Source organism: Pararge aegeria, chromosome 15 (genome assembly GCF_905163445.1).
Source record: "Pararge aegeria chromosome 15, ilParAegt1.1, whole genome shotgun sequence".
Taxonomy (NCBI): domain Eukaryota; kingdom Metazoa; phylum Arthropoda; class Insecta; order Lepidoptera; family Nymphalidae; genus Pararge; species Pararge aegeria.
Window position 1 is genome coordinate 123,220 of NC_053194.1, and position 27,385 is coordinate 150,604.

The 27,385-nt window shown below is 39.4% G+C and overlaps 1 protein-coding gene across 1 annotated transcript; it reads right to left on the reverse strand.

Moving 5' to 3' along the window:
- Positions 1 to 27,385, reverse strand: LOC120629825. The gene is made up of 5 exons (XM_039898882.1): positions 27,237 to 27,385; positions 4,297 to 4,686; positions 4,025 to 4,096; positions 1,030 to 1,251; positions 1 to 41 (listed from the first exon to the last, which is right to left on the reverse strand). The coding sequence occupies exons 1-4, from the start codon at positions 27,300 to 27,302 to the stop codon at positions 1,033 to 1,035; spliced, it is 747 nt and encodes a 248-aa protein (XP_039754816.1). The 5' UTR covers positions 27,303 to 27,385; the 3' UTR covers positions 1 to 41; positions 1,030 to 1,032.

Genomic DNA, 27,385 nt, shown 5'->3' on the forward strand with positions numbered 1-27,385 from the left:
CCGCGCGCCGGCGCGCCCGGCGGCCCGTCCGCCGGATCCTCCTGCGGACAGAGCCCTGTGAGACGCCGCTTAGCACATCAGGACAGAACGCTAACCTTGTTCAGTTGCTATTTAAACGAAATGATGAAGCCAAAAGAAAATAATCTAACGGACCAGTTGTAACCACAAAAGTTATGAATTACTGAATTTAAATATCTTGGAAGTTTTGCCTTCTCATTTATTTCAACCGTGCATTTAGGAAATTAAGCCATGTAAAAATGTAAGAGGTATTGGCAGAAGAGGTATTAACTGTGTTAACAGTAATTAAATTATCCTCTAGCCAAAATGAATGACTTCTTTTTGCACGCCTCATAAGCGAAGCGTTGAGGTGGGTATTACTGTCCGTTTACGTACGCCGAGTAATTCTCCAACTTAAAATTACACTTTCTTTTTTCTTTACTGCTTTTATAAAATATAAGTGAATATAAACAGACAAATGTTGAGAAAAACACTATTTTTAACACCCATGATATTTTTAAATCTCTTTTTATTATTTAAACTAATTGAAAAATTGTTTAAAAAAGTTCTGTCTTGGACGTCCGTGTGTCTGTATGTGCGGATCCCGTATCTTGTGGTCACGATAACGAGCGAAATACTTCACTTGTCAAGTTGGTTTTTTTATAAGCTTCAGTATTTTGAGGAATAGAAGTCTACTACTTTTCATAGCATAATTGGATGTAGTTTAATTATTATTTGCAAATAATCTCAATTTAATTGTAATGAATGTGATTATAAGGCGTGCACTCTTGGAATTTCCAACCATTTCTAACTTCATACAGATATCCAATTCCAACTATTTCCATACCATGCATCGAGTCGTAAGAATGTGACTTAAGATCGGAAAAAAAGGAATGCTATTATTATTAGGACATTTGGTATTGAAATGTCGGCAATAAGCTAACTCTCTTAGATTTTTTTATTGAGGATTTAAAGAATGAGGGCGTAACGAACCTGAAATAGTTTCCTATAGTGATGTATTAATAATCACACCTGCTAGAAAATCTTGTCGAGGATGGTGTACATGCGCAGGTTGGCGTTCTTGCGCCAGCCGGCGGGCGGCTTGGCGGCGGGCTTGGCGGGCGCGTCGGCGTCGCTGTCGTCGTCGGACGCGGCGAGGGGCGGCGCGCCGCACGCGCACGCGCCCGCCTCCGCGCCCGCGCGCCCCGCCGCCGGCCGCCGCGCCAGGCGCCGCGCCATCACGAACGCCGCCACCTGCGACAGTCGCACGGGTATATAACCCCCCAAGGGTTATCCCCAAAAAGCCTACATCCTACTATTAAAAATATAACCCTTATACGGAGAATTTTATTTCGAATAGAAAACCTGAGAAAGTCTATTAATTAACGAAGTAAACGTATTTTTGTGTTTTCCGTTTTTTATTTGGGAATATTCGTTTCTATTGTTTTCTACGGTAAAAAGTTAAACGAAAACTGAAACATAGTATTAAAATTGGTTGCCTGTAAAGTCGGTATACGGGCGAAAGTTTTACGTGACAACGACTTTGAGTGGTAAAATAATTTTAATGTGAATATTCATTCGTATAGTAGGAAGAAGGATGAAATAATAGTAACAATTTAAAACATTTATTTATACAAAGAATTATATTTAAAACATTAATTTATACAAAGAATCTCGCACTGAATTTCATATTAACAAAATTTTATTTTTACCTTTACACATACATACGTATTTATATACAAATATACATACAATAACTTGCAATACATTTGCGTACAATGAAACAGCGTTTACTACAAAGGGACGCGTGCCTTTCACTTTTTATGTCTGTCTCTCTCGCTCTTAGGCGGGCTAACCATGCCCGAGTGGAAGGGACGCGTGCCTCTCACTCGCTCTCATTGTGAGCGCATAACGTGAGCGGAGCGTAACGCAGTTTCTTGAAGTGTCACCCGGCAAACCAATTTATAAGACGTTGTCACGTCAAAAGAGTTTAAGTTTGTCACTTTCGGGATTATGTTATATTATACCCGCACGGAATCTTTGATGATCTAAATTTTTATTAGTTACACTTATTCTTTACCTTTACCGCCCAATCTTTGGGATTCTGTTTTTGTCAGGCAACCGAGGGTCTTCACAATAAAGATCTAGTGTCGAAACCAATTGTAAAAGCAAAATAAGGCTGTTACTTTAGCTAAATAGCCGGAGGGTTTGAAAAATGAAAAAATGAAAAAATTTTTATTCAAAAAATACGTTTTACATTTAACATTTATCCGTTGTTGGGACATCCTTTTAAGTAATTATTTTACTTGTGCCAGGGTGTCCCGCCTTCCGTAAAATGTATATAATATGTATTATCTGTGTATATATTCTTATATATATAAAATCAAATCAATAACCGGGAGAGAGTGTGTGTGTTTCTGTGTGTGTGTGTGTGTGTGTGTGTGTGTGTGTGTGAGTGTTTGTGTGTGTGTGTGTGTGTGTGTGTGTGTGTGTGTGTGAGTGTTTGTGTTGCGATTGGGATTTTACTTGTTTGCTTCGAGTAATGCCTCAGTGTCTTCATATGTTAGTTTTCCAAGCCACTCAGTTAGAGTCTTTTTAAGCTGGTAAGTATTAAGTGAGTGTATATTTAATAAACTGTTTACCTTCTTGTAGATATAAGTCGATTGTCTAGTATATTGTTTTTTAGCAAATGTAGTTTTTACAATATTTGAACCTGTTCTAATGTTTATTCTTCTTTTCGTCTTTGTGTTTATGTCTATGGTTACTGTTTTATGCCTCCTTAATAATAGTTGTAATATATATAGCTTTCTCACACTCAACAAGTTATCTATGGAGTATAGCTCAATTGTGGGGAATCGATATGGTTTGCAGTACATTACTTTTAACAAGGCGCGATGACTACGTTCTAATTCAAGGAATTTAATTTTTGATGCTCCTCCCCATATTGGAACGCAGTAAGACAGTATGGATTTAGCAAGAGCTGTATAGACTTGTTTAACAACTTTATTTGTTGCAACATGTCTTAAGATTTTAAAGATCCAAATTAATTTTCTAATTCTGCTAGATATTAATTCAAGATGGGAATGCCAGGATAATCTTTGGTCAATAATTATGCCTAAGTATTTGGTTGAGTTTATCTTATCAATGGTAGGACACGTACAAATTACGCTCTGGTCGTCACAGTAATGTATTTTTAGATTTGATGTAATTGGTTGACTTTTATTATTTATTGCGAAACATATATAGTTTGTTTTATTAGTGTTAAGTGTGAGAAAGTGAGCATTAAGCCAACTTGATATTTTTCTTAAGCCTGTTTCGGCAGCGCTATGAACTTCTATCCAAGTTTTCCCATAAAATACTATAGCAGTGTCATCTGCATAAGAGTAAATATGTCCAGAATTTATTTTAAAATCACATAAGTCATTTATGTATATTAAAAACAAGGTAGGTCCCAAGGTAGGTAGGGTTATAGCTAAAGCCTAACGAGGACCCCTTTCCTGTTTTACATATTACCTTTGATAGGATATAATGTTCTAGAAACAAAAACGTTAAGCCAAAAACATTAAGCCTTTTTTTTATAGAATCCGACAGCCTTTTGAAGATCATCATCGACCCATTACCGACCCACAACTGGGCACGGGTCTACTCCACAATGAGAATGGCACTACCTATGGCACCTCCCCCCCTTCTCACCACGCTGGCCCATTGCGGATTGGTGGACTCTACATACCTTGGAGAACATTATGTAGAACTCTCAGGCATGCATATCAGAAGTGCTATTTGAGGAGTCGTTTTCGTGTATCGAAACTCTTGAACATCGGAGCAAAATGGATCTCAATCGCATTCAAGCTTAAATATGCCTCAAACTTTTTAGCTCGGGTTTTGACAGAAAGTTTGTTGGACAATAATAAGAAGTACAGGATTCGCGTGTCTAAAATAAGATCGAAAATGTATGATCAATTTTACTGTGACGATACAGAATTAGATATGCGGAAAAGAGTGGTCCGTCGGAGCCAGCGGCGCTCACCTGCAGCAGCATGGCCAGCGCGCCCAGCACCAGCACCAGCACCGCGTTGTTGGGCGCCTCGCGCTCCACCTCCTGCGGACGCACAGCCGAGCTCAGACACATAGCGAGCAGGACTCGAACTTTTTCAATTTACAATTTCCATCACTAAATACTACAGATAATCGAACGACGACTCCAGTCAGTAACTAAATGTCAGTGTCAGGTCTCATTTGCATTGTCAACAACAACAGTGACGAGTAAGTAAGAATGGCGACTCGCGCCCGCCCCCGCACCTCGATCATGTCCAGGATGGGACGCGCCACGTCGCGGTACTTGTCCACGGCCAGCAGCGCGGGCTTGAGGTCGTGCAGCAGGTCCATGCCGCGCCGCGCCAGCTCGGCCTGCGGCGCGCTGCGCCACCACGCCGCCAGCGACGCCGCCATCCACGCGCCGTACGCCAGCTCGCTGGCCGCCAGGCACGCCACGCCCGCCGCATACGCGCGCAGCGCCGCGCCGCGGGCCGCCGCTGCCAGCGCCACCAGCGCCGCCAGCCACACGCCGGCGCCCAGCACGTAGGCCGCCGACACGCGGTACTGCGCCGCGCACAGGAAGCGGAACCACGCGTACGTGCTGGGGTCCCACGCCAGCCGCGCCGCCGTGGCCAGCAGCGCGCCGCTGTACATCTGCGGCAATGACGCTTGTGACGGTTGACCGTCAAGTCAAACCTTATACGTACAGACGTACGTCTATGTAGTTATAAAGTTTGATTTTTACAGGTTAATTTTGTCTTACAAAACAAAAGTTAAGAATTAGAGAAACATGACTCTAATATTCATGTGTTAAAAAAGTACTGACAAACGCATACAACATCAATTTAAATCTTTATTATTTTACAGTTTTTATTAATACGAGCCATAACTCAAAACGCCTACCATAATACACTAATCATATTGTTATAAGCTTAGATACGCGATAAGATCTATTGGTGAGATCCTGAAGTGATCAATGGACATCTTCAAAAATTATAGAAACACCGATAAGCAAATGGGGTTTCATAGTTTTTTATTTTAGGAAGTCGACGATAAAGCGCCGAGATAGTGGACAACGGGCCGCGCTCATCGGCATTCCAGGCTCTGCTCGTTTGACCTGTCCACTTTGCACTCGCTCGCGGTATCGCCGGCACTGGGGAACCTCTGTCGAGGGACAGGCCGCCAGCTCGAATGAACGCCTCCATTGATCCGGCAGCAATGCGCACGGTCACGGCCGCTGATGCACCACTCTTATCGTGCTTATATTGGAATGCCGCAGCATAAAGCATTTTTGACGTCATCCGGACGTAGGTCCTTAGCTTGATAAAAGAGCTTTCGAAGTAAAGGCCCATTTTGTCCGAAACGTCGTCATAAGCCTAGGTCCGCGCAGGAACCCTTTGATCAAAGTCGCCACTTTCCCCCGATGTCGTCGAGCTCTGGGGCTCTAGTCATGGCGAGCTTTCGCGCTCGGCCCAGTCCCCTGCTGACGTTGTTGCAACCCCCTTGAGATGGTTATCAGCTACGATCCTAACGAAATAAAAAATTAAATCAGAGCACAGGCAGTAGAGCGTCGAAAGCCAGTAAACTCTTAACTTCAATTCTTCATGTGTGCCATGAAATGAATTTCCGGGTTTATATTTCAGTTGAACTACATTTTATATTTCGAGTACCCAAAGGTGTTTCTTTTTAATTTTTTTGAGTTTGTAGCGTCTCACAATTTTCATGTTGTATTCTTGTTATTTTGGCTTTTGGTTATAAAGATGTTTATCATATTTTTAATGCACTATCCGCAAACGGATGAAATATTTACATTTTTTTCAAATTGTAAATAAAGTTATAGGTACCAACTAAAAAGTAAGAAATAAATATTTTCTTCATTAATTGTTGGGTTAAATCGGTGCCTATAGTATCTAGTGAGAAGCTGGCAAGAAACTCAGCAGTTGTTACAAGTATTATAAGCTGTATAACATTTTTTAGGTCTATTTTAGCCTAACGTTACAGTGTTTCGTCCAAAACGACTTTCGCGTTGCGTCCGTAGAAGTCTCATTCAGAGTTGCAAATGTTTCAGAAACACCGAGTCATATATTCAAGAATATAATAATAACTTTTTAAATTTTTGCTAGTTTCGTCGGCATACCTAGTCAATGGTTCTGAGGTCAATGTACTGACTCCAGTAGGTCTTTAGAGATAAGTGATTTGCGTCGGCAAGTTTTAAGTTTTTAGTGTATAAGGCAAAAACTGTTTTTATGTCCTGGCTTGTAACAACTGCCGCAGTGTAATATTTGTTGTTAGTAATAGTGTTCGTGCGTTGGTCGTTTACTGCACTGAAGTACCTCGTCCGTGATGTACCGAGGTCACGTCGCGGTCTCGACTGCTACTTTTGGCCGAGTTAGAGAGTTTGTAAGGGGGATAAGTAATTTGCTTACATAAGATAAGTAGGCACTTCTTACGCCGAAGTGACTCCTTACGTGCGTACGAAGTGTGAAGTATAAGCGTATTACCTCCGTATACCTTCCGCAGTATGAGCCGGGACGCGGAAGTGAAATTCCGAAGTGTAGGTAGTAGGTACCCGATAAACATTAATATTTTTGAGACAGCCAAAAATTTTAAAGCTTTTCCCTAAAAATAGTATAGGTATCTTAAACTGATATCTATACTGTAAGAGCGTGTCGCGTTTAGTTAAATAAATGACAAATGGTTTTTAAACAACAGTCGCTGTAATAATGTTTGTAATTTTTAAGAGCCTTTAAAATGAACGTGGTGTAACGTGCCGTAGGTAGGTAAGCAGTGTTTTGACACACTTCAACTGAGAGCACCTTTCAAAGTCAGAGCGTGACAGAATACTTACTTTGCCATCTCGGAATGGTCTCGGAATATATCAAGCGGCTTTATAACCGGTCCCGGCGGTCGGGAGCGCTCGCCGGGATAGTGGCACGCATTCAATAACAAACTGGCTGTAACGGGTTCCACCTCCAATTGATCACGTATCATTTATGATGTGGGGAAATCGAAGTCGACCGCTCGAAACCCTAACTACATTATAACACCTGTTATCTTCTTTATTAAATTCGATTTTACAAAGTGTATAAAAATTCATATTAAATGTTTAAAGTTTATAGAAAAAATGATGATATTTCATTTACAGCGTTTTCTTTATGTCATATTGTGATATCTGTGGGTATTGCCGTATAAATACCGGTGCGTTTCGATGCAGAATTCAGATTTTTCTCTAAGAGACTGCAACTAGTGAAAATACCTGTGGTGTTCAGGTTGCATTGGATCATCGTGCATCGGCGAGGCAGCAATCGCTCTCAATCTATTAATCAAATGTCATCCTTAAATTATCTTTTGGTTTGGGGTTAATTGGTAATGATCGTCGAGGCAGCGCGGCGGTCGTTGCCCGCCATCTTGAAATAATGGTATCGAATAGCAATTCCTTCAATTTTGCACGAAATGATTCAAAATACATATCAATTGCGCGAGTGACATTTAAGTTAATTTAATATTTTGTTTACCTACGCATTATTTGAATAATGTTGTGATAAAGTTATTTTTTTCGTGTGTTGCTTAATAATTATACTAAATAAACGCATGATATAATAACATTGCTTGTGTTTTTCATTGTTTGTTTTTTTGTATTGTGCCTACCTAAGTTTTTAATGAACTTTTTTACTTTACATTTGTAGCAGTATAATAATTCTTGACCTCGAGCGTTTTTTACAATGTAGTTTTTTCCCTAAAAGTAAGGTTCTATGACGATGACGATGCAGCAGACTGAGAACGCGGCCTAAGAAACCGAGACCGGGGAATGGTAGTTAATTTAATACTACTAAATAAAGATAAAGAGTTTGTTAGTTTACTTGAACGCGATGACCTCAGAAACTACTGGTCCGATTTAAAAAAATCTTTCAGTGATGGAAATTATATCATCACGCTAAGACCAATAGGAGCGGTTTATTTTCCCTTTTAAGAGCTTCCGTCTTTCCGCGGCGTAACCGTGTATACCACGCGTAACCGGATTACGAAATAATGTTGAAGGATGCATAAGTATATTTCACAAGGAATCACGCGGTATAAATATTAAATCAAAACAAGCATATTAATTTGTCCATACAAACGAATTCAAAACATTCTAATTGTTTGCTTATGACAATCCTATTGAAGATAAAGGAGCGACACGCGCATAGTACCTGCGCTACGCTACGCGTGCCTAATAAAGTGTCGGGAGTCACATGATTTTAATTCTGCATGTGATTTTAGGGCTGTATTTGATTTCTTTCAGTAAAAGCTATGACAGTGGTTTACTCAAAAACTATTAGGTTTTCAGTTTCACCGATAAGTCTCAGAGACAGTACATAATGTACCTCTAAAATTAATAAATCGGTTTTTCTTTCTTTCTTTATCTGTTCACCAAACACCAGTTTATCGATTGTTATCCCTATCTTCAGTGGTGGCCAAGAAGTTAGGCCGCCCTTACGCCCTATATAAGTTTATAATTTCGGTTCCCTGTATTGTTTTTTATTTTTTATTTGGTGTAATTAAAGAGTTTTATTATTATTTTGGAAGTGTTTGTATTTCTCAGCTCTTGGCTGGTTTTAACTGCATTCACGGGCCTTAAACAAGTAAATGCAGCGTGTGGTGTGTTTTTATATTGTATTTTTATGTTAAACCTATGCTTTCTTCAACCTGCAAAAACTTTCTTACTTATTATTATTATTATTATCTGGAAGAAATCGGTATGTAGCGATAAGGCCACCAAATTGTATTCTCTTGCTCTATGTTTATATCTCTGTAACTTCTTTTTTCATTTCGCAATAAAAGTGTATTCATTCATTCATTCATTATCTCTATCATTTATTGATTTAATTTTTATTTAATTCTTGCTTAACAATGTTAAATAATTTAAATAATAACAGCACTATTAAAAATTTATAAAATAAATCCTTTCACTGCCTGCGGTGCTTTTGAATGCCCAAGCAACCATGCCCTTTATTATTATTATTATTGTTTAGTTTCAGTATTATCTAGAAATAAATGCATAGAGCGCTACAAATTTAAAATGCATAATTTAATAAAGATATTGAAAAAAAATGTTTTGTATGTAAGTATGAATCAGTTGACAAATATGAACAACATTTAGGGCCTTCGCAGTAGTGTCGCTAGTCGGTGTAATATGATTACCGGTAAATGATATCGTGATTTAGTTGTAACCGTTCTCCGATTAGCTGATTGCCGAAGCCGTAGCAGCGAAGAATCCCCAAAAGATTACAACGTTGGGATATCACTGCTTACACTGAACCTTGGCAGGCCCGGCCGCGCTGAATCTGTGTCCACATCAAACACACTTTTGCGAATCACTTCACGCAGTACTATCTCCCCGGGTAACGGAAAGTAACGAGGAAGCTTCTGTTTCTAATCGTACAGTACTCAAAGCTTTTATGTCCGACAAAACTTGATATCAAACTTGATATATTTCTCCAGATATTATGTAATCTTCGTTCTGTCCGTCATATCCGTCCATAATGAGATGCCGAGGCTATATATTTGATATTCGACGTTATTCGAAATTATTACTTTATTCTTTAGGGCACTGTGGCGTCTATTGTTCGCTAGTGGATAATTGACATGACAAAAATTTTAAGAAAATGCATAAATTTAGAAACAATTATTATTTTATTAATATGTCACGTTAAATCGGAGTTATCTGAATACAAACGTGAAGCATCGAGGATCGAAACCTGCGAGCAATATTCCAGATCTGCTTCATTACTTCTCAGAACTCATACTAAAAATTCAAAAATTGATCGCAATCAATTGCGGCACAAACTGGACATACAATCCCCTCAGAAGTAAAAATGTTTAAGGGTTCCTTTAGGCGCTTCAGGACCACTGAGAGTAAATATGTCCTGTGGCCTGCGGTTTCAGCCGCGTCAACTACGTAATAATAGCGTCACCAGCGCGGCTTGTAAACAGTTGGGACGGCGGAGTTTTAGTTCCCGAAACAAAAGAATTGCAAAGCACAATCTACTTTTTTAATTTAATTCAAAAATCCAAATATCTCCAGATACTTGTCCATTGCGCTTTGAACATCGTTGACTCAAAATGGTTGGAAACACCGGCGACCGCGCCCTGCAGAGGAACACAGCATTGCAACAATGCTGCTTGGCGGCAGAAATAAACATGGCGGTAGTACTCCCCCGGACGAGCTCGGGCACAACAAGCTCTGCTACTACTAAATAACCCTATTTCAAAATATCAATTTTCGTTTCCATGTAAGTAGCGTGTGTCTTCTGAGGCAATCAAAATCTTTCAAACCTATCTGTTCGTCATCGCTCCTATAACAGCGAATAATAATCGTCAAACTGAGAATCGCAATCGTATTCAGAGTTGCCTCGTAAGTAGACGGTTACAACCTTTTTTATATTAATTGTCGCCGGTCATGCCCTCATTTATGTGGCATGTTTGCATGTTTGCATGCCGTTCGTGTCGAGCCCGAGGCGAGGGCTTCGCTGCTATTCGCTCGAGAGTTCTGTCCTCTATCTCTAATAAGATCAGTGCGGCAAACTTGCGCGCACTTTCATCGCCTATCCTGGAGGAACGACCACTTATCCTATAGAAAACCACAAGACTCACTCCCTCACTCCTTACTCCTTACTTACTCGCTGACTAATCACGATATCTCAGGACCTATATAGGCCAAAAAACTAAACATTTAAAGAAAGGTAGGTTCTATCTGGAGCGGAAGTGTCAGCCAAGAAATAGTTTTGAGAAATCAACTCCCTTAATAGACCAGGGTAGAAGCCTTGAAAAATAATAAAAAGTGAAAAAAATGGAGGAGGGAAATATTATAAAAATGAAAGGAAAAATAATTTACGGATTAAATAATGGTTGGAAGTTTGTATGAAATTCTGTTTTTTCTACGGTTATCAACTTTATATATATAAATTGTTGAAAGTTTATGCTGATTTTTTTATTGTTAAGTCTACAAACCTGATATTAAGAACATAGTTTTCCTTTAAAGCATAGACATAATTTTAGAAAATATAATATTGTATCCAAATCTTAATAAGGGGGTAACCCCTTAAAGGACACAAAACGGGGTTGAAAGTTTGTAAGATTGATTGAACCCACGTGCTAACCACAAGGATTTGATGTCTTTGTTATTTGAACTTCAACATGTCTCGGTCATCATCATCATCATCATATAACCCACTACCGGCCCCGGGGCACGGGTCTCCTCTCAGAATAGTGTTTAGGCCGTGGTCTACCACGCTGGCCAAGTGCGGATTGTTAAGACTTCAGACGCCGTTGTGAACAAAACGGAGAACTCTCAGGCATGCAGGCTTAGGCAGGATATTTTTCTAAAGCAAGTGATATTTAAATTGCTTAAATTAAAACGCACGTTAATTCCGAAAAGACAGTGGTGCGTGCCGGGGCTCGAACTCGGACTTCTCGAAAGGAAAGCCGAAGCCTTATCCACTAGGCTATCACCGCTTCTTACCATCATTCGTGCCATCTTTGTAGATCACCAAAACGACTCTAACGCTTTGGATCAAGTTTTGTATGTAGACGTGTAGACAAAAAGCACGCTTTTATGCAAAAATGTGTTGGTCGATAAACTTTCGCGTTATAGACTGATACATTGTCATTTAAAATTATGAGAAGTGCAATCTGGTTAGAGCAATAATTCACACCCAAGCTTTTTTCTCGATGACGTATTCCTTTTGTACAATAATAGGACTTTTCTATAAGCTTACGTTTAATACAAACTTTGAACTTTTTTTAAGAGACATTTCGTTGCTATATATAAAGGATTTCTAACGTGCAAAAATCATGGTTTAGAAGGGAGCGATAATAGGTTTTTTTTCTACCCGCGGGCTACTAGGAGTACAGAGTATAACAGAGTATGTCTCCGCAATATTCCGCCGCTGAATCAGTGGTGCTCAGGCGTGCGTAACGCGGGCCGGCCGCAGCCTGGCGCCTTCACCTGCTCATTCGTTTCCCTAATACCTTAATATCATAATAGGATTTTAGAAAACTAAACCGACAAGGAAATTGTCTACTTAACTGTTTCGCTCATTGCGTTTGTTTGGCCGCGGTCCGTATGGCACTCACTAGACGGAACACTATATAAACAGAAAAAAATGAGAATATGTATCTTTTTTACCAATAAACCCATTAACAAACTAAAGATTCGAACCCGTAATTCAGCTAATCGCATGTAGCAGTTGGACACCCGCAGTCAAACTCCGAGGAATATGAAAATTACGTCGTCGGAAAAGAGAAGATCATATTGAAGTGTCTTGTCTGTGTCCGGACTTTCGTTTCTTACTTTCGAATTACCGAGGGCGGAGATCACCATTACCTCACAATTCAAAATTATAGTTACAAACGATTTATAGGCGCCTGTGACAGGACTGACAGGGCCTCCTAGAATAAATAAATGATCTATAGTAGATAAAATACATTAACTAGAAGTTTTTAAACAGTAAAGCTGAACGGATTGACAAGAGTGCAGTGGATGAGGTTGGTATCTACCTTCACGCACCTACTGTAAGGTAACAACAGGTTCGGTGTTCTGAGAATCGCGCGTCGAGTAAATTGATCTTCGGCAGACATTGTTTATTTCTAAGAAACAATCCGTAGATATAGTGCTGACAGTACACGTTAAGTACAAGTGGGTGCTACAAACAATTGGTTCCGTATTAAGGTGTCATTTGAAACCCTATACTTTGATGTATGGGGACCGACTGATAGACAGACACTAAACACTGATAAGACACTGGTTTTTTAGGTACGGAACCCTAAATACCATACGACACGCGACGGTATAAAGGCAATAAGACTCAGCATAATACAAAATTGAATATATAATGTTAACCTTTACACGAACTACTCGAGACAGGTTTACCTAACATAGGCTTTATATTCTGAATGAGAATCTCCAATACTAACGTCTTACTAACAATAACTCATACGATTACAATAACTAGTTATTCAGTAGGTATTTATTGGTTGTAAATACGGCCGCGTTTGTATTCAATTGGATTGAGATCACGTTTATTAAAGTTAACAAACTGAACAGATTGCTTATTTTTTATATGAAAATGATCATTTCTCTAAACCGAGTATCGATGATATTACTACGTGCCCGAAGGCTGCTACTACTACTACTACTACTACTACTACTAGACTGATGTTAGCCGGCCATATCTAAGAATTGAAATTTTCGCAGATGGCGTTCTATTGCCGCTTTAAAAAAATATTAAAAATTAAAGAGTCCACATACAACAAACGTGCAGATCAGTGTGTTTTAATTGTCCCTCGGTCCGGATACCCTTCGCGTTCAAAAAGCACTTACCCGGTTTTTATTGTTTGGTTACCGTTACCACAAAACTTTCCAAGTATTAACTCATTGGTAAATGCCATCATTATACGGAGTAGCACGTTTGACGCTCCCCTGTGTCGAAATTCCGTCGCCGTGGAAACACAACGATTAAGGTGTGTGTGCAAAACTGACGTTATGACGAACAAAAATAAATATATTTGATCAGTTATCCGTAGCGTGTGACGGATCGCACAATGTTTACGCATTTTATCGTTCAGTCTTATCCAATAAAAATAATTCCGCTCTTAGTTCGAGAATCCAAGTCAGGGATTTCCAACCTGGGCGAAGTAGAATGTACAAACACCGCGTCGCGCTCGTTCTGAACTTCAAAAAAATCAAGAAAATATTATTTTTGTACTGCAGTGTCACGGGCTGGCTTGTCCCACACTTTGAAAAATTACGTGGAGATCACCAAGCCCAGCCACTTATTGTTGGGTTAGTTTTATTTTTCTTATGCGCCTATCTGTCTAACTCACAAGTCCCTATCTATTTTAACTACTAACCTAACTAGGTTGGGGCACGGGCGTAACTATGAGATGGGGGAGGCGCCAAAACCTGTGAGTGCGCTGCCGCGTCATAATCGTCGGTGACCGTCAAGTTTTTATCATAATTCATTGCCGCGTGAGAACAATGCTTCTTTTAAATGCAATTAATAGATACTAAGCTGAAATGGTAATAACGAACAATTGATGATTTCATTCAATGAAATAAAGTACTCTGCCAGAGCTTAACTCTCCTGTGTATCTGGGACCACGGCTCAGGGTGCCGTTAGGGCTTATGGGTCGGTTCCCTCTTCCCGCGCGAACCACCCGCCCATAGTATAAAGTGTGCACGATCACAATCGATCAGTCGTCACACGCCACTGTACCTAATAAATAATTGAATAATGTTAGTCAGGCCATTTTATTTGTACATTATTATCCATGGGTTAACATGCAATAGTACAAAGGTATTAGGTACGTTAGCAGTGCAGGCGGGGCCGGGCAGTGCAACGTACAGTCCGTCCGAGTAGCGGGTGACCCAGCGCCTGCAGCCACTTGAGCCACTGCAGCGACCGCTCTCCAATTAGTGTATCGCAATGTACGGGCGAGCAGCCGGAACTATGATGTGCCATTCTTAACACTCCACTATACTACGAATCCATTAATCAACACATATTTGGAAATTTTATTTATGTACTTAAAAATATAAAATTTAAAAAGAAAGTGGAATGTAACAATATTAAAATTAGAAGTAAAAATAAACTTGTAGTGCAGTTTACTACGCTACATCAAATTAGTAATTCATTTAAGGGTAATTATGTATCATTTTATAACAAATTACCAAATCCTTGAGATGTCACTCAATAAGTTCAAAGTTTATATAAAACGTAAGCTTATAGAAAATCCTATTTTAATATGAAGGATTACATGTATGATAAAAAAAAGCTTGGGTATGAATTGCTCTAACTTCATAGCTAAACATTAACTAGACTGTGAGATGGTGATAACAAAAAAAACCTGGCTAAGTTTGTTGTGGGATCTTCTTAGAGCAGCTTTAGATTTAAATTTAAATTAACGAATGCAGTTATATTTATTATTACATTAAGTTATTATATTAGGTTACATTAGTAATAACATGTTAAATGTATGAACGCTTCATAAGTGCCTGTGATCGGGTCTACATGAATAAAACATTTTTTAAATTTGAATTTGACTTTTAAAATTGTTACACGCACAGACTGGCGGGCAATTGGTAGCTTGGTAACAGCGTTAACAAAGCGTGGGAACTTTCTGGGGGGATATAAGTGAATTAAGCACCAAATCTCATTGCATTGGGTCAATGAATATGCCATCACCAGTGGCGTGCATAGAGGGTATGCACAGGGTATGCAGATTATATAAACTATAAAAAATCTCCAGTAAGAGTTATTAATAACTTACGGATAGGCATTACAAGAGTTATAGAAAGCCTCCCCTTGAGTATTTATAACTCGTACGGGCGTTTTTCTTCATTTTATATCATCTGCATACCCTGTGCATACCCTCTATGCACGCCACTGGCCATCACAGACAGAGTTTTGTATTGCAAACAGAATGCATGGACGTAATATCAAAAATACAACATTGAAAACTTAGAGGCAATCAAGGGAAAGCTGCTCAGTCAAAAATTGAAAAACAGTTTCCGATACTTCCTGCGGTGGTCAATTGGAGGGAAATAGCTAATCCGGTAGGTACATTGAGTTGTGGCAATAAGGAGCAAAAAGTCCTGCTACGAGCTGGCCGCCAGCAGTTGCTCCGACTCCGACAATTCTAGCGGCCGCACGCGCCGAGCTTATAAGTTAGGATGACGAGAAGTAGAAACTAGTTAGTTTCCTACAAATGTGACGTCTGGTGGAAACGCAAGTAGGTCAGTGTACTGTGACAATAGAATTACTCGTAATCATTAACTAATGAACTTGACGCAATGCTCTTTATTATTACTCGTCGCAATAAAATTCCAATGCCAATGAGTAGGTTCACTCATTATAAAATGCAGAAAATCAAGACAGTAGCTGTCTAAATTGTTTCTCATTAACCGATGAGCTTTTAGATGGGTACATCAGATACCTACTGGTAACTAGGACGAGTATGTGACGCTTAAGTTTGAGAATTCAGATTAATTTGCTTCAGTGAACACGAGGCGCGGGCGTGTATCTACCTACGGTGCCCTTCGCTACAAGTCTAATTTGAGTTAAGAGGATATCCTTAAAGGATTAAATGCTCCGTCCTTCTTTGAGATGAATCATCATAACTGAACTGTGTGTCATATCTACCTTAGGTTAATGAAATTTTAGTTGGCTTACGTGAGAACTGGTGGAAAGATAATGCGCTGAAACCACTTGTACTTACTATGTCAGTAGGTTTAAATTTCCAAGCCTATAATTTTGTCCACACCGAATATCGACGTCACGACCACGTTCTTTCGCTCTTTACTGACGAACTTGAATTACATACTGCACAATCGGTAACATAATGACTCCCAGTTATATACATATATAGCGTTTAATCAGGATAGCCTACCGCGACCCATTCTTTACCAAACTGTGAATCGCGAAGAGGCCAGTGTTGCAAAAGGACACAAGCAGCCCGCGGGCTCGAGTATGTCGACTGACGTCATGCAGAGCGCTGGATGCCGCGGAAGCGGCTGCGGGTGCTAATGGCGCGAGTTAGGACGAGGCCGCTATTGACATAGCGCGCTCACAGCTACCACGACGCAGCCACCACGGTGACTCACGTTCCATTTAGACCGTGAAGCGGATACCTCGCGTAGTGTCCGCCATCATCCCCCGCCACTACTGGGCAAAGCCCTTCTCTCATAGAAAATAAATAAGAGCGTGGACCCATCACACTTAGCAATGCGCGTTAATGGGCTTTCATGACAATCACATGTTATTGATAAAAAATCGGGACAGGGGGCTTGTCTGATTCTCCGGACTACAAAAGTGATCAACACCAATTTCCTAGCTCCGGGCAGAAAACTCCTAGTCATTATAACTCAATACTTAACAATAGTATTGGCGCTACAACGATTGAACATAAGACCTCGTTAACAGCAGTCGGATTGTATCTTATAACTAGCTCGAAAATTAGTCTCCTGATTTCATGTAAACGCACAACATCCACGGGCAAGAAACGCGTAACGCACTGCCAGTGAACGTTATGTGACACCGCGCGGTTGTCCATGCTCTGTCTTACAGTGAGATGACGGAGCGCTCAGTCAGTGTCCAGCCGCAGCTGACGCGCTGGAGCAAAGAGTATTGACCTCGGCGCGCGCGCAGTCCACACAATCACGAGCCGGTGCGGCGCGCTCCTCACAGACATCGTTCAAGTATCGCTCGGCGAATGATTGCTGTTCAATATTTAACATTCCAACCCACTTGCCAGAGGAGCAGGTTATAAACTTTACGCGGGCTACGTACATTTCAGGTAGTTATAGTGCGAAACTTATTCATTGATGACCGAAGTTTTGCTTTGATAGCTTTTTATTATATCTTGGAAATCTGAAGCTTTAGAAGATTTTTTATAAGTATAAAACCATATACGCGTATAAACAGAGCAACACTTTGCAGGCCATGGAAGGAATATGTCCTACAACGTGGCGCCCAGTCTCCATCAACTTGCGACGTAGTTGAGAAGCCTGATGTGCCATCAAGCCGGCACTTCAGAGCGGACCGCAGAATTGCTACAATGCTGCTTAGCAGTACTAAAATGTTGTCACCTGATTTGATATAAGCAGCTATTAATTGATACAGGTTGTACGTCCGGCCGCTATTTAGTCAGGGTCCATAAAATTTGATCCCCTGAGCAAATATCTACACACAACCACGCAGTGCAAGCCTGTTTCGTAAAGACCCGGCTCCCAATGAAAATCAATCAAGACGCATGACGAAATCCTTGGCCTATTGATTAAACAGATCAACCATTACAGCCGGCATCGGAGACCCGCAGTCCGGACTCCTCGACACATCTATATGTAGGTACCCATTATGCTATTACATAAACTTTAGTCCTGATATCAACCTCTTTGTATTATCTGGAACCGTCAGTGTTATCTGTGGGTTCTAGGTCGCAGCATAGCAACCGTTACGACGTTGGTGCGTTTGTACTAGTTTCATATTTTGATCTTTTGCAACTTGAACTAATATAAGGAAAATAAGTAAAATATTATCTTCATTCTTAAAATAAGTAAATAATCGGGAAATAAACAAGTTGTACATAATATATAGAGATATAACCATCCTACTTTATTGCCCTATTTTGATTTATTTTTCTTTATCGTCATCAAAACTTACAACATTGAACCTATATATCTCATAATTATTTTAATAGTTTATTGAATAACAAATAAGAACGCGACGTTCGACATGACATACCATTGTCGAACGTCGCAATAAACGCTACACAGCACGTTGATAGCACACGAGATCAAATTCTATATCGTTATATTTCGCTGTGATATTTAAATCTGTACTTGACACTTGAGACTTGAGAGCCACAGCCAGCTAACTCGCATAGAGATAACAAACATTAATTAAAGCAGCCCGGCTGCCTTCCCTTTTTATTTGATATTCATCCTGTACGTTGACGTTGAGGACGCAGCACTTTTAACCTAATTAGTTATAAAGCTCAGATGATTTGAACGATCATCATCCTCCAGTCCCACCGCTCGGCAAAGCCCTCCTCTCGCATAATGAGATAGGGAATTAGAGCATTGCCCCACCAAGCTACTTCAAATAACCCTAAACATTAAAAAAAATTGTCTGTCTTTCAGTCTGTCTGTTTGAACGACTTTATCTTTGGAACGGATACTTTCTTTAGATTTTGATAAACTACCTTGTATTATATGGATATATAAAAACTAGATTGTTTTCGAAATTATGCACATACAAATGTAGAAGCTAGGTTTTTCTTTGGAGTGTTGGTTTGCTGCTGTAAGTTTCTTTAAAATTGACCCATAAAGAAAATGAATATTGGTGATAAGATTGATATTTTTGCGTTTAAATACTGTAAACTCAATACGTCACGCGAGCCTCCCCGGCCGACGGACCGACTGATGTGTAACACAAGGAGTTACAGCGAGCAGGCAGCTATCTTATCACTACTAACTACTCAGCGGGATATTGTAATATGACCTTTGGCGTCGCGCGTCGCCCGGCAACGCGGAGCGCTCGCAGTTGGCGTAATTGACGACTTCGGTATTCTTACAGGCATCAGCTAACAATCATTAATCAGCCCAGAGATCTGTACATCTGTACGAATATAATGTTTACTTTCTCATCCTACAGTTGGTTAGGTATTAGTATTAGTTAGTTTTTATATTTGTATAATTCACCTGCTGCTCGTGATTTTATTCGTGCTTAATTAAAGAAAATTAATACTACTTCTTCTTTCTCCTGAGCCCGTCTCCGTACTTAGTTGGCCGGAACCGATCATTGTACGCAGGTTACATACTACTTTACCTTCTTTATTAAATGGGTTATCTCACGTAAACAAATTTCGTGACCTGAAATTATCGCGCTGGAACAAAATTTGTCAGTCTCAGTTTTATCTTCTTTGATAATATTATAAAGATTTAAATCTTATTTACCTGTTTGTGTATAGAGGACCAATTATCAAGCCATCTCATCATCATCATCATCATAAATTCAAATTTCATTTATTTCAAGTAGTTCTTATATAAGCACTTTCGAAACGTAGTCTGTTTGTAATGACTTTACCATCGGTTCGGTAGGCAGATTCTACCGAGAAAAAGCCGGCAAGAAACTCAGCTTTTTTGTTGAGTTGCTCTTTTCCAACATCATTTTACAATTTAACAATCATTGCTCTATCGTGTGTGAGATGAAAGCGGAGTGGCTTGCTGGAAGCAACCTTGTCATTAAGAAATTCATCAATAGTATAGTAACCTCGATGTATTAAATGTGTTTTTATATTCTTTAAACTTATGTAAAGGTAAATCTAATATTACCTTCGGTATCTTGTTATAAAAGCATAAATTTTGCCCCACAAAGGTTTTGTACACTTTCCTAAAACGATATGCTAATGTTCGCTTCGAGTAAGTCGATTGTTTACTTTTTCTTCAAAATGATTGATGTTTTGTTTTACAAAGATTAAATTTATATAATCATATTACTTTAATCCATATTATCCTTTATTAATAAACCACCGAAAAATATATTTTTCTAGGGAAATAATAATTACAAACTAAAATTAATATTTACAATAAATATAAGCCGTCTAAATGTTCACTTATGGGCATGGTACCCAAAATGCTGGCGCTATAGCCCCTTTGAATTGCTAGACTTAGCCGTCGGGGTTATTTTTGGGACACAATGAGCCGTATGATGTTCCGCACAGGATTTCTATGACGGCGCGCGGCGGCTCCGCCGATAACGGTCAAATACCAATTGAGGCAATGAACAGGTGCCAATTGAGAATGCACCAACGACGATGCTCTCCCAAGAAATTAAGTTATGTAAACCGTGCTATAGATACGTTGCCTCGTACTTACTATTCTATGTAAACAGCTTCGCGTTAACTTTATATTTATTAACGCTTAGTATGATGATTGTTTCTAGCAATCGAAAAATTATTTTCAAATAAGGAAACACTGTAATCTAATGTCTTTAAACGAGCTATTCTTGTATATATAATATATTCGTAGATTCATTTTTAGAAAATGTCATTTTATTCGTGTTTTTCGGTAATAACCGATTTGGTGCAGACGAAGTTGCACGGGTCAACTAGTGTAGAAGTCAATTGCATCTTGTGTCATGTCATTCCAAGCTTAAATTCGTCCGTAGCACTCTGCAGCCAGCGCACCAAGCGGAATGGTCGCAAAATACAAATCTGCAGTAGGAAAAGAACGAAAATGAGTTCATTATTCACCATCACCTCACAAATATAACAAACATGTATGAAAGCTTCATAGCTCCCTGCGGTAGACCTGCATTAAGTTATTTTTTAAAGTAAAATTTGAAACGATTCGAACAGTTCGTTTACCTTTGACTATAGTATTTCGATAATCCAAAAAGACCAAGATTGCGAACAAAGCTACACTAGGGCTGAATGCTAAGGCTTGTCGACGCACATGGACAACGGCCGCGTGCACGGGTTCGCAGTTTATAGTTATTCCACGGGGACGCACCCAGTTATTCGGCCTTTGTAATCCTAACAGCTAAGACCTAAAATAACATAACCATCTGACATCCTTTTACAACAACAGTTCCAAATGCCCATTATCATAGAATAAGATATGAGATCAGTGGACATTACCTCGAGGCGCGCAACTCAGAATATACAGACACTAGTTGCCCGTTCGTCCGCGATTGTTTTTGTTTTTAAACCTTCCACGGAGGTTTATTTGAGATATTCGTGCCAGTAGCAGCGAAAAAAAAGGAGTGCAGTTTTTAAAAACTTTTTGAACTCTAAAAATAACTGTTTTGCTTAGGTGTTAGGTCCTAAATTTTATAAAACTCGCGATAACTTTTAAACTAAAATATTTATAATTAATGTATCTTCCTAACAAAATAAAATTTTATTCAACCAAATAAATGTTGCTCGAAATAAGAAAAAAAAAAGGTTGACCCGAGCAAGACGAAATAGTGAAGGAATGAATGAAGCAACAACTCCTTTTTACTTTTGTGAGGATTATTATGTTTTTAATACTACTATTATCTTTCAATTATTTTATACAGTTTTATTTAGATAAAAATACAATAAGCGTGGGGAGAACGCTGTCAGTAATGTTTGCTTTGAGCTTGCTTACACACAGGTGACATCACGCGCCTGTAAACATGTTCCGTTGAGAGTGAATAAGTAAATAAATAATAGTTAAAAAAAACTAAAAACACGCTTTTCATAGGAAACCGAAAAAAAAAATAGAAAATAAATATTAATAAATTTAAATTAAGAATAGTGTTAAAAATTTCAATAAATATAAATTAATAATAGTGTGAATAAAAAAAATATATTTTATTGTAAAAAAAAAAGCGTGGGGTGCATGGTGTCAACAGATATAAATATTTTAATGACAGATATTAGTAGAGTGATTATCATTTTGATAATATCTTAAAAAGCACCCCACGAGTGCTGCAAGAATTTTTTTCGCCTCATTTTGGCAACTATGTTTAGAGTATTATATAGCCTTGTTAGTTAATTTTCTGTGGAATTAGTATTTTACGCTACGCTTTTCTTAAGTTAGGTACGCGAACGCCATCTGTTGGTAACGCCATAGTTTTTTTACATTTGGGTCTAGATTGCGCTGTAGTAATTGTAATTAATCGTTCGAAAAAACTAAAAAATCTTATTTTTTATATTGAAAATTGGAATAATTAGTGTATTGTCATCGGTCCTCGATATGTCTACAAGGTTTGAAAGAAATCTGACCGTTTAAAGTGGGTCAAAATCGAGCTCAAAGGGGTCGGTTACATACATACAGGTGAAGCGTGTAAAGATACGATCATTTTAAAGTTTTATTTGTTGATTTAAAATTATAAGTAATAATAATTTCAATGATAGAAATATAGTGTCCGATTGCCTATGAAAAGCAAATGATTTTCTATAACTGCATTTAAGGAACTTGAAACCGTACGCTGTAGGGTTCGTTTGTTCCTGGTGACCTAAAATCTTGAAAATTTGTACGAAGCAAAGTCTACTAGTTCAGGTGCATCAATCCGCATGAAACTGCATCTCGAATGGTGGTGATTGTGAATCGGAGACATGGGGACGACGATTTGCCGTGTTTCCGTCATTGTGGTGCCCACGAATTATAGACCAATTAAGACGTACCGCAGTCTATAGCAAAGTAACACTTCCTAGCTAGGTATAAATGAGTGACAGCTCGACATTCGACATGTGCAAAGATTGCCTACTAAACCCTAAATAGGGAAATAATGTAATATAAATTTATTAAATAATGCAAAAGCTCGCGACGGAAATACTGATCGCCGAGCGTTTATCGTGAGCAATGTAAACAGCCGCACGTGAGCGTGACACAAGCTGCACGTCCAGGCATCGGATCGGAATGTGCAGTTCAAGACGCCTTACATATCACGGAATATTCCCCGGCGACCTCAAAGGTCATGTTCCTCGCGACCTATTTTCAAGCAATTTCCAAAAAGAGGTTATCAAATCGACGACTTCGTTTAGCAAGATTCCGCACATACCGCCCGATACACTAACTTTTCATCAAGTTGCCAACGTTACTAGTGGTTTATTTTATATGGGTTGGAAAAGTTGCTCGCGACTTTGTCCGCGGTGAAATTTCGATTTGCTCCGATATTTGAAGTAGATTTGCATAAAGTATTTTCATAACCAATGTGTATCCTGTGGAAGAAACCTATTTTCTAAATTTCGGTTTTGTAGACTTAGTAATAAGAAAATTCAGAAGAAACATTCATCTATTATTTTACCACCCTTTTTTCACCCTTATTACTAACCTAAATATCGAATTTCGGTGACTCTAACCTCGTAATACAAACTTTCAACCCCTTTAAGGGGGTTATTCTTCAAAACCGTTGGTTGCTGACATCTTCGCTAAGTTTTGCTTCATTAGGTTACAATTTTTTTGAAAATAAATTATACGCATGCCTATAGTTACTTCGTTATAGTTTAGCTTTGTTTGGTGAATAAATAGTTAAAATCCATCCAGTTCTTTCGGAGCCTTTTTGGTAAAAACTCTTTTTATTATTAGTATATATCTTACTACTTTACTTGCTAGATAAGTATAGCATTTTTTTATGTTCGGTTCTCCGACAACGACGAAATCGCAAATTAGCGCTCCTTTGGATGTGACGTGATATGACTGGTTTCACTTTGGATGTGGTGTGGAACTCTAAGAGCAACGAATAAGAGGAACTCCTCAGCGGACAAAGAACGAGTCACTCTTAATCAGTGCGATAGTTACTACGACAACGCCACGTTTACACATATAATGGAAGTCGAATTCATTAAAAAGGAAATCTTCCTCACTAATGGAACTCACAGGTTCTAGTTCTGGGCGATTGGTGACAGGGTAATTGTTGAATAATTTACATCATTTATGAATAGATCGATACCTTAATTCTTTCTAATATCTCGAATTTGAAGGTTGTTGGCATTTTTATGTAGGTTGCGTTGTACGAATTTGCAACGTTGCATGAGTAATAGAAAAACACTGAGATCCAGTCATCACTCGACACCACAATGACTAAGATTTAGTTTTGAACACAAAAACAAAGGAAATACTTTATTTTTGTGCACTGTTCCTATAGCTCATGTGACAGTTATTTTTATTACGTGTTGCAATGAGTGGGCACTTAGCGGTGGATAGATTACTGAACACTGATAATCGTAATTGCGTCACGACGAACATTTGAACGCCACGACTATTTTCTTTGGAAACGAGCTCTATCCCACTCTCTGGTGTCTCTCGACGGATCACAAATAGTTCATATGCTCTGAAAAGCTTCAGTAGACGGTTTTAGAGTGTATGAGTAGCTAGCTTCTGAGGGAGTCTCACAAAGGAAAGCTCAAATTTTGTCCCGGTATAATTATCAGATTGCTTACGCTAATTTAGGTAGGTAGTACGCAAGACACAGGTAGGTAGGTCGGTACTTATGGTGTGGGTCAAACAAAAGCAAGTTGTACCTTTTGGGTTCGTCAAGAGTCGAGCTTTATTATCGCGCCTAGGTCTACTTAGTTAAAGAAATGTCAGGTCGTGCTAGTAGAAGTATTGGCTTCTTAAAGCTTACCCGTCTATACCTGGCGTGTCTTCAGACAAGAAATATGCAAGAAAACACTGATCAAGGCGAGGCGTATGAGAATTAATGAGAATTTGTTAAGTTAATGTTTTTATGGATACGTTAAAACAATGTGTTAAAACACATTTATTACAGCGAAGTTACCATACAATAACTAATGGATTTTTTTAAAGAAAAGGTTGCATGGAAGCACACCTCTCCGGCTTCATCTCTCCTAAAAAAGAATAAATAAAAAGGGACCTATTGTAAAATTATGGTGTTGAAAAGAGCAACTGCTGAGTTTCTTGCCGGCTTATTCTCGGTAGACAAACAGACAGACTGGAGAGTTTCAAGAGTGCTTATATTAATTTGGGCCTACTTAAATTAATTCTAATCAATCTAATCAAAATTCTTCAATGGCAGACTGTATTTAATGGCGCTATCCTTGTCATTCCGTTCCCTGTAGACAAGGGATATAAATACAATAACACTACTATATCTGAAGATTGTATCTAATAGATAGAACCATGCGTCAATCTTTACTTTTCATGAAGCCCACTCGAAAGCTACACTACAGAGTACATAGCAATACTAAGTACTTATCGGCTAGTGAGTAGGTAGGAGCGCACCAGCGCGGCGGCCCCATAGTCGTTGTAGGTACCTATCATTATCAATTCCTTGCCGCGGTTCACACTTGCATGTTAGTCATAACATTTCCAATTACATTGCAATAATAAGATAAGTTATTACTACCTACGTCATGTTTGACATCCACATGAATAGGTTCTAGGTAACTACTAAAAGGAGAGTGGGTTGCAGGAGCTGAACTTACAGGAGAGGAGACAAGATTTTCACCACGCGAAAAGCACAAAATGTTTATCTTCTCGACCGTTTGATCCAAACCACACACGTGAACGTTAAAGCTTTATTATCGCGGATGGCTTCAAGCGCCGCGGGCTTTGTGCATGCGCATGCGCATGTGCATTGTGCACGTTGCTACGAGCATGTCATGGACGAAGGCTGAGCGCGGCGGGAAGAGCCGAGGGGCGCGGGGCGCAGGTAGTCAAGTGGGCCGACCCTCTCAAACTTTACAACTTGCTTTTGTTTGACCCACACCATGAGTACCGACCTACCTACTTGTGTCTTGCGTTCAATAGGGTATGTGATTTTGATGACTAAACGTTACGTTTTATTTGAATGTATTAAAGCATCACTTGTGCTTGTGTAATCCATAAAGATTATTATTTCATTCCACAAAAGTGGAATGAACGGAATATAGCATGAATTTTCAACATATCATAATATAAAATGTTTTTTTTTTTGTGATAAGTGATAACAAACGCAATAGCGTTGTGTTGATTGGTTGACTCTCTGTTTACAGGCTTGTGACGTCATAAAACTGTAAGCAATGTGGTAATGCTATTGTTAGAAAGTACTTTATTACTACAGACTTAAAGATCCTAAACGTGCGTGGCAACGTAGGGTCGACCGGATTCTTGGAATGTATTTATACTTTATCCTAAATAATGCTTTAAAAATTGATTTTAACAAGTAACACCGCAGTTTTTTATGAGTGTTAACATTATTATAGACTTGTGACGGCATTGCAGTCGTGACCCCAAATCAAACGTTTTGGCGCCATTTATAATAATATTGAAAAACCCCCGCCACTTAATAATATAGTGTACAGTATTTCGCTAGACTTCTGATATTCATATTGAGGGAGTTGTGAAAAAAATTTAATTCGCCTTTTGTGGTAGTGGCCTTCCTGGATTTGAAAACACACACACACACACACACACAGACACACACACAGACACACAGACACACACACACCTCAAACTTATAACACCCCATCGTTTTAGTTTTTATTAGCTTTATGGTTCATTTGAGACTTCAGCGTTACACCATTCATTCAATTTCGTCCTGACAGGACGCATTTTTTCAGCGGCCGAACTTTCCTAGATGCAGGGTTTGTTTTTTTGTTTGAACAAATCCACTTACCAGTCAGTTGAAAAAATCGACAGTTATTTTTCAATAAATAAAGAAAAATACATAGGTCTCAAAAATTAAAATGCATCCGAAAAAAAACTACTTAAATTGGTAGGTACCTACGTGAAATGGTAATTTCACGATACCTACCTGCGAAATTATTAGCGTATGATAATAGATACCCAAAGTGTTCACTTGTACAGCATCCACCCTACGTAGTATGAAAATCGTAGCTTTTAGTGAGTGCACCGCGCGTCGCAGTTGAATTCACTCCGACGAGATAATGTTCAAAACTTGATAAGTACATATTTTTAATATTCATGAGCCTAGCAGTCTTTTTAGCACGCTCCAGAATGGAATTCATTACGTGCCACCCACATTGTTGTGACAACAAAGAGCTTCGCTCACTTCTCAGCTGAGCGGCAGCCGCGTGCTCCGGGCGCTCCCGGGCGGCCCGGGGCGCAGGCCTGCGGGCGGCCCGGGGCGCAGGCCTGCGGACGGCCCTGGAGAGCTGATCACATTCCTACGTTTTAATTCATGTTTTGATTCGAGAAGGATGGGCACTCCGCGAGCGGGCGAGCTTACCGCGAAGGCGATGTTGATGAAGACGAATACTTTGTCGGCGGTGCAGAGTCCTCGGGCGCAGGCCATGGCGCCGGGCGGTGCTGTCACCGGGGCTGGCGCGCACTCGCACTGCACAACATGGGCGCGGACGCGCGGGTGTCTCGCGGCGC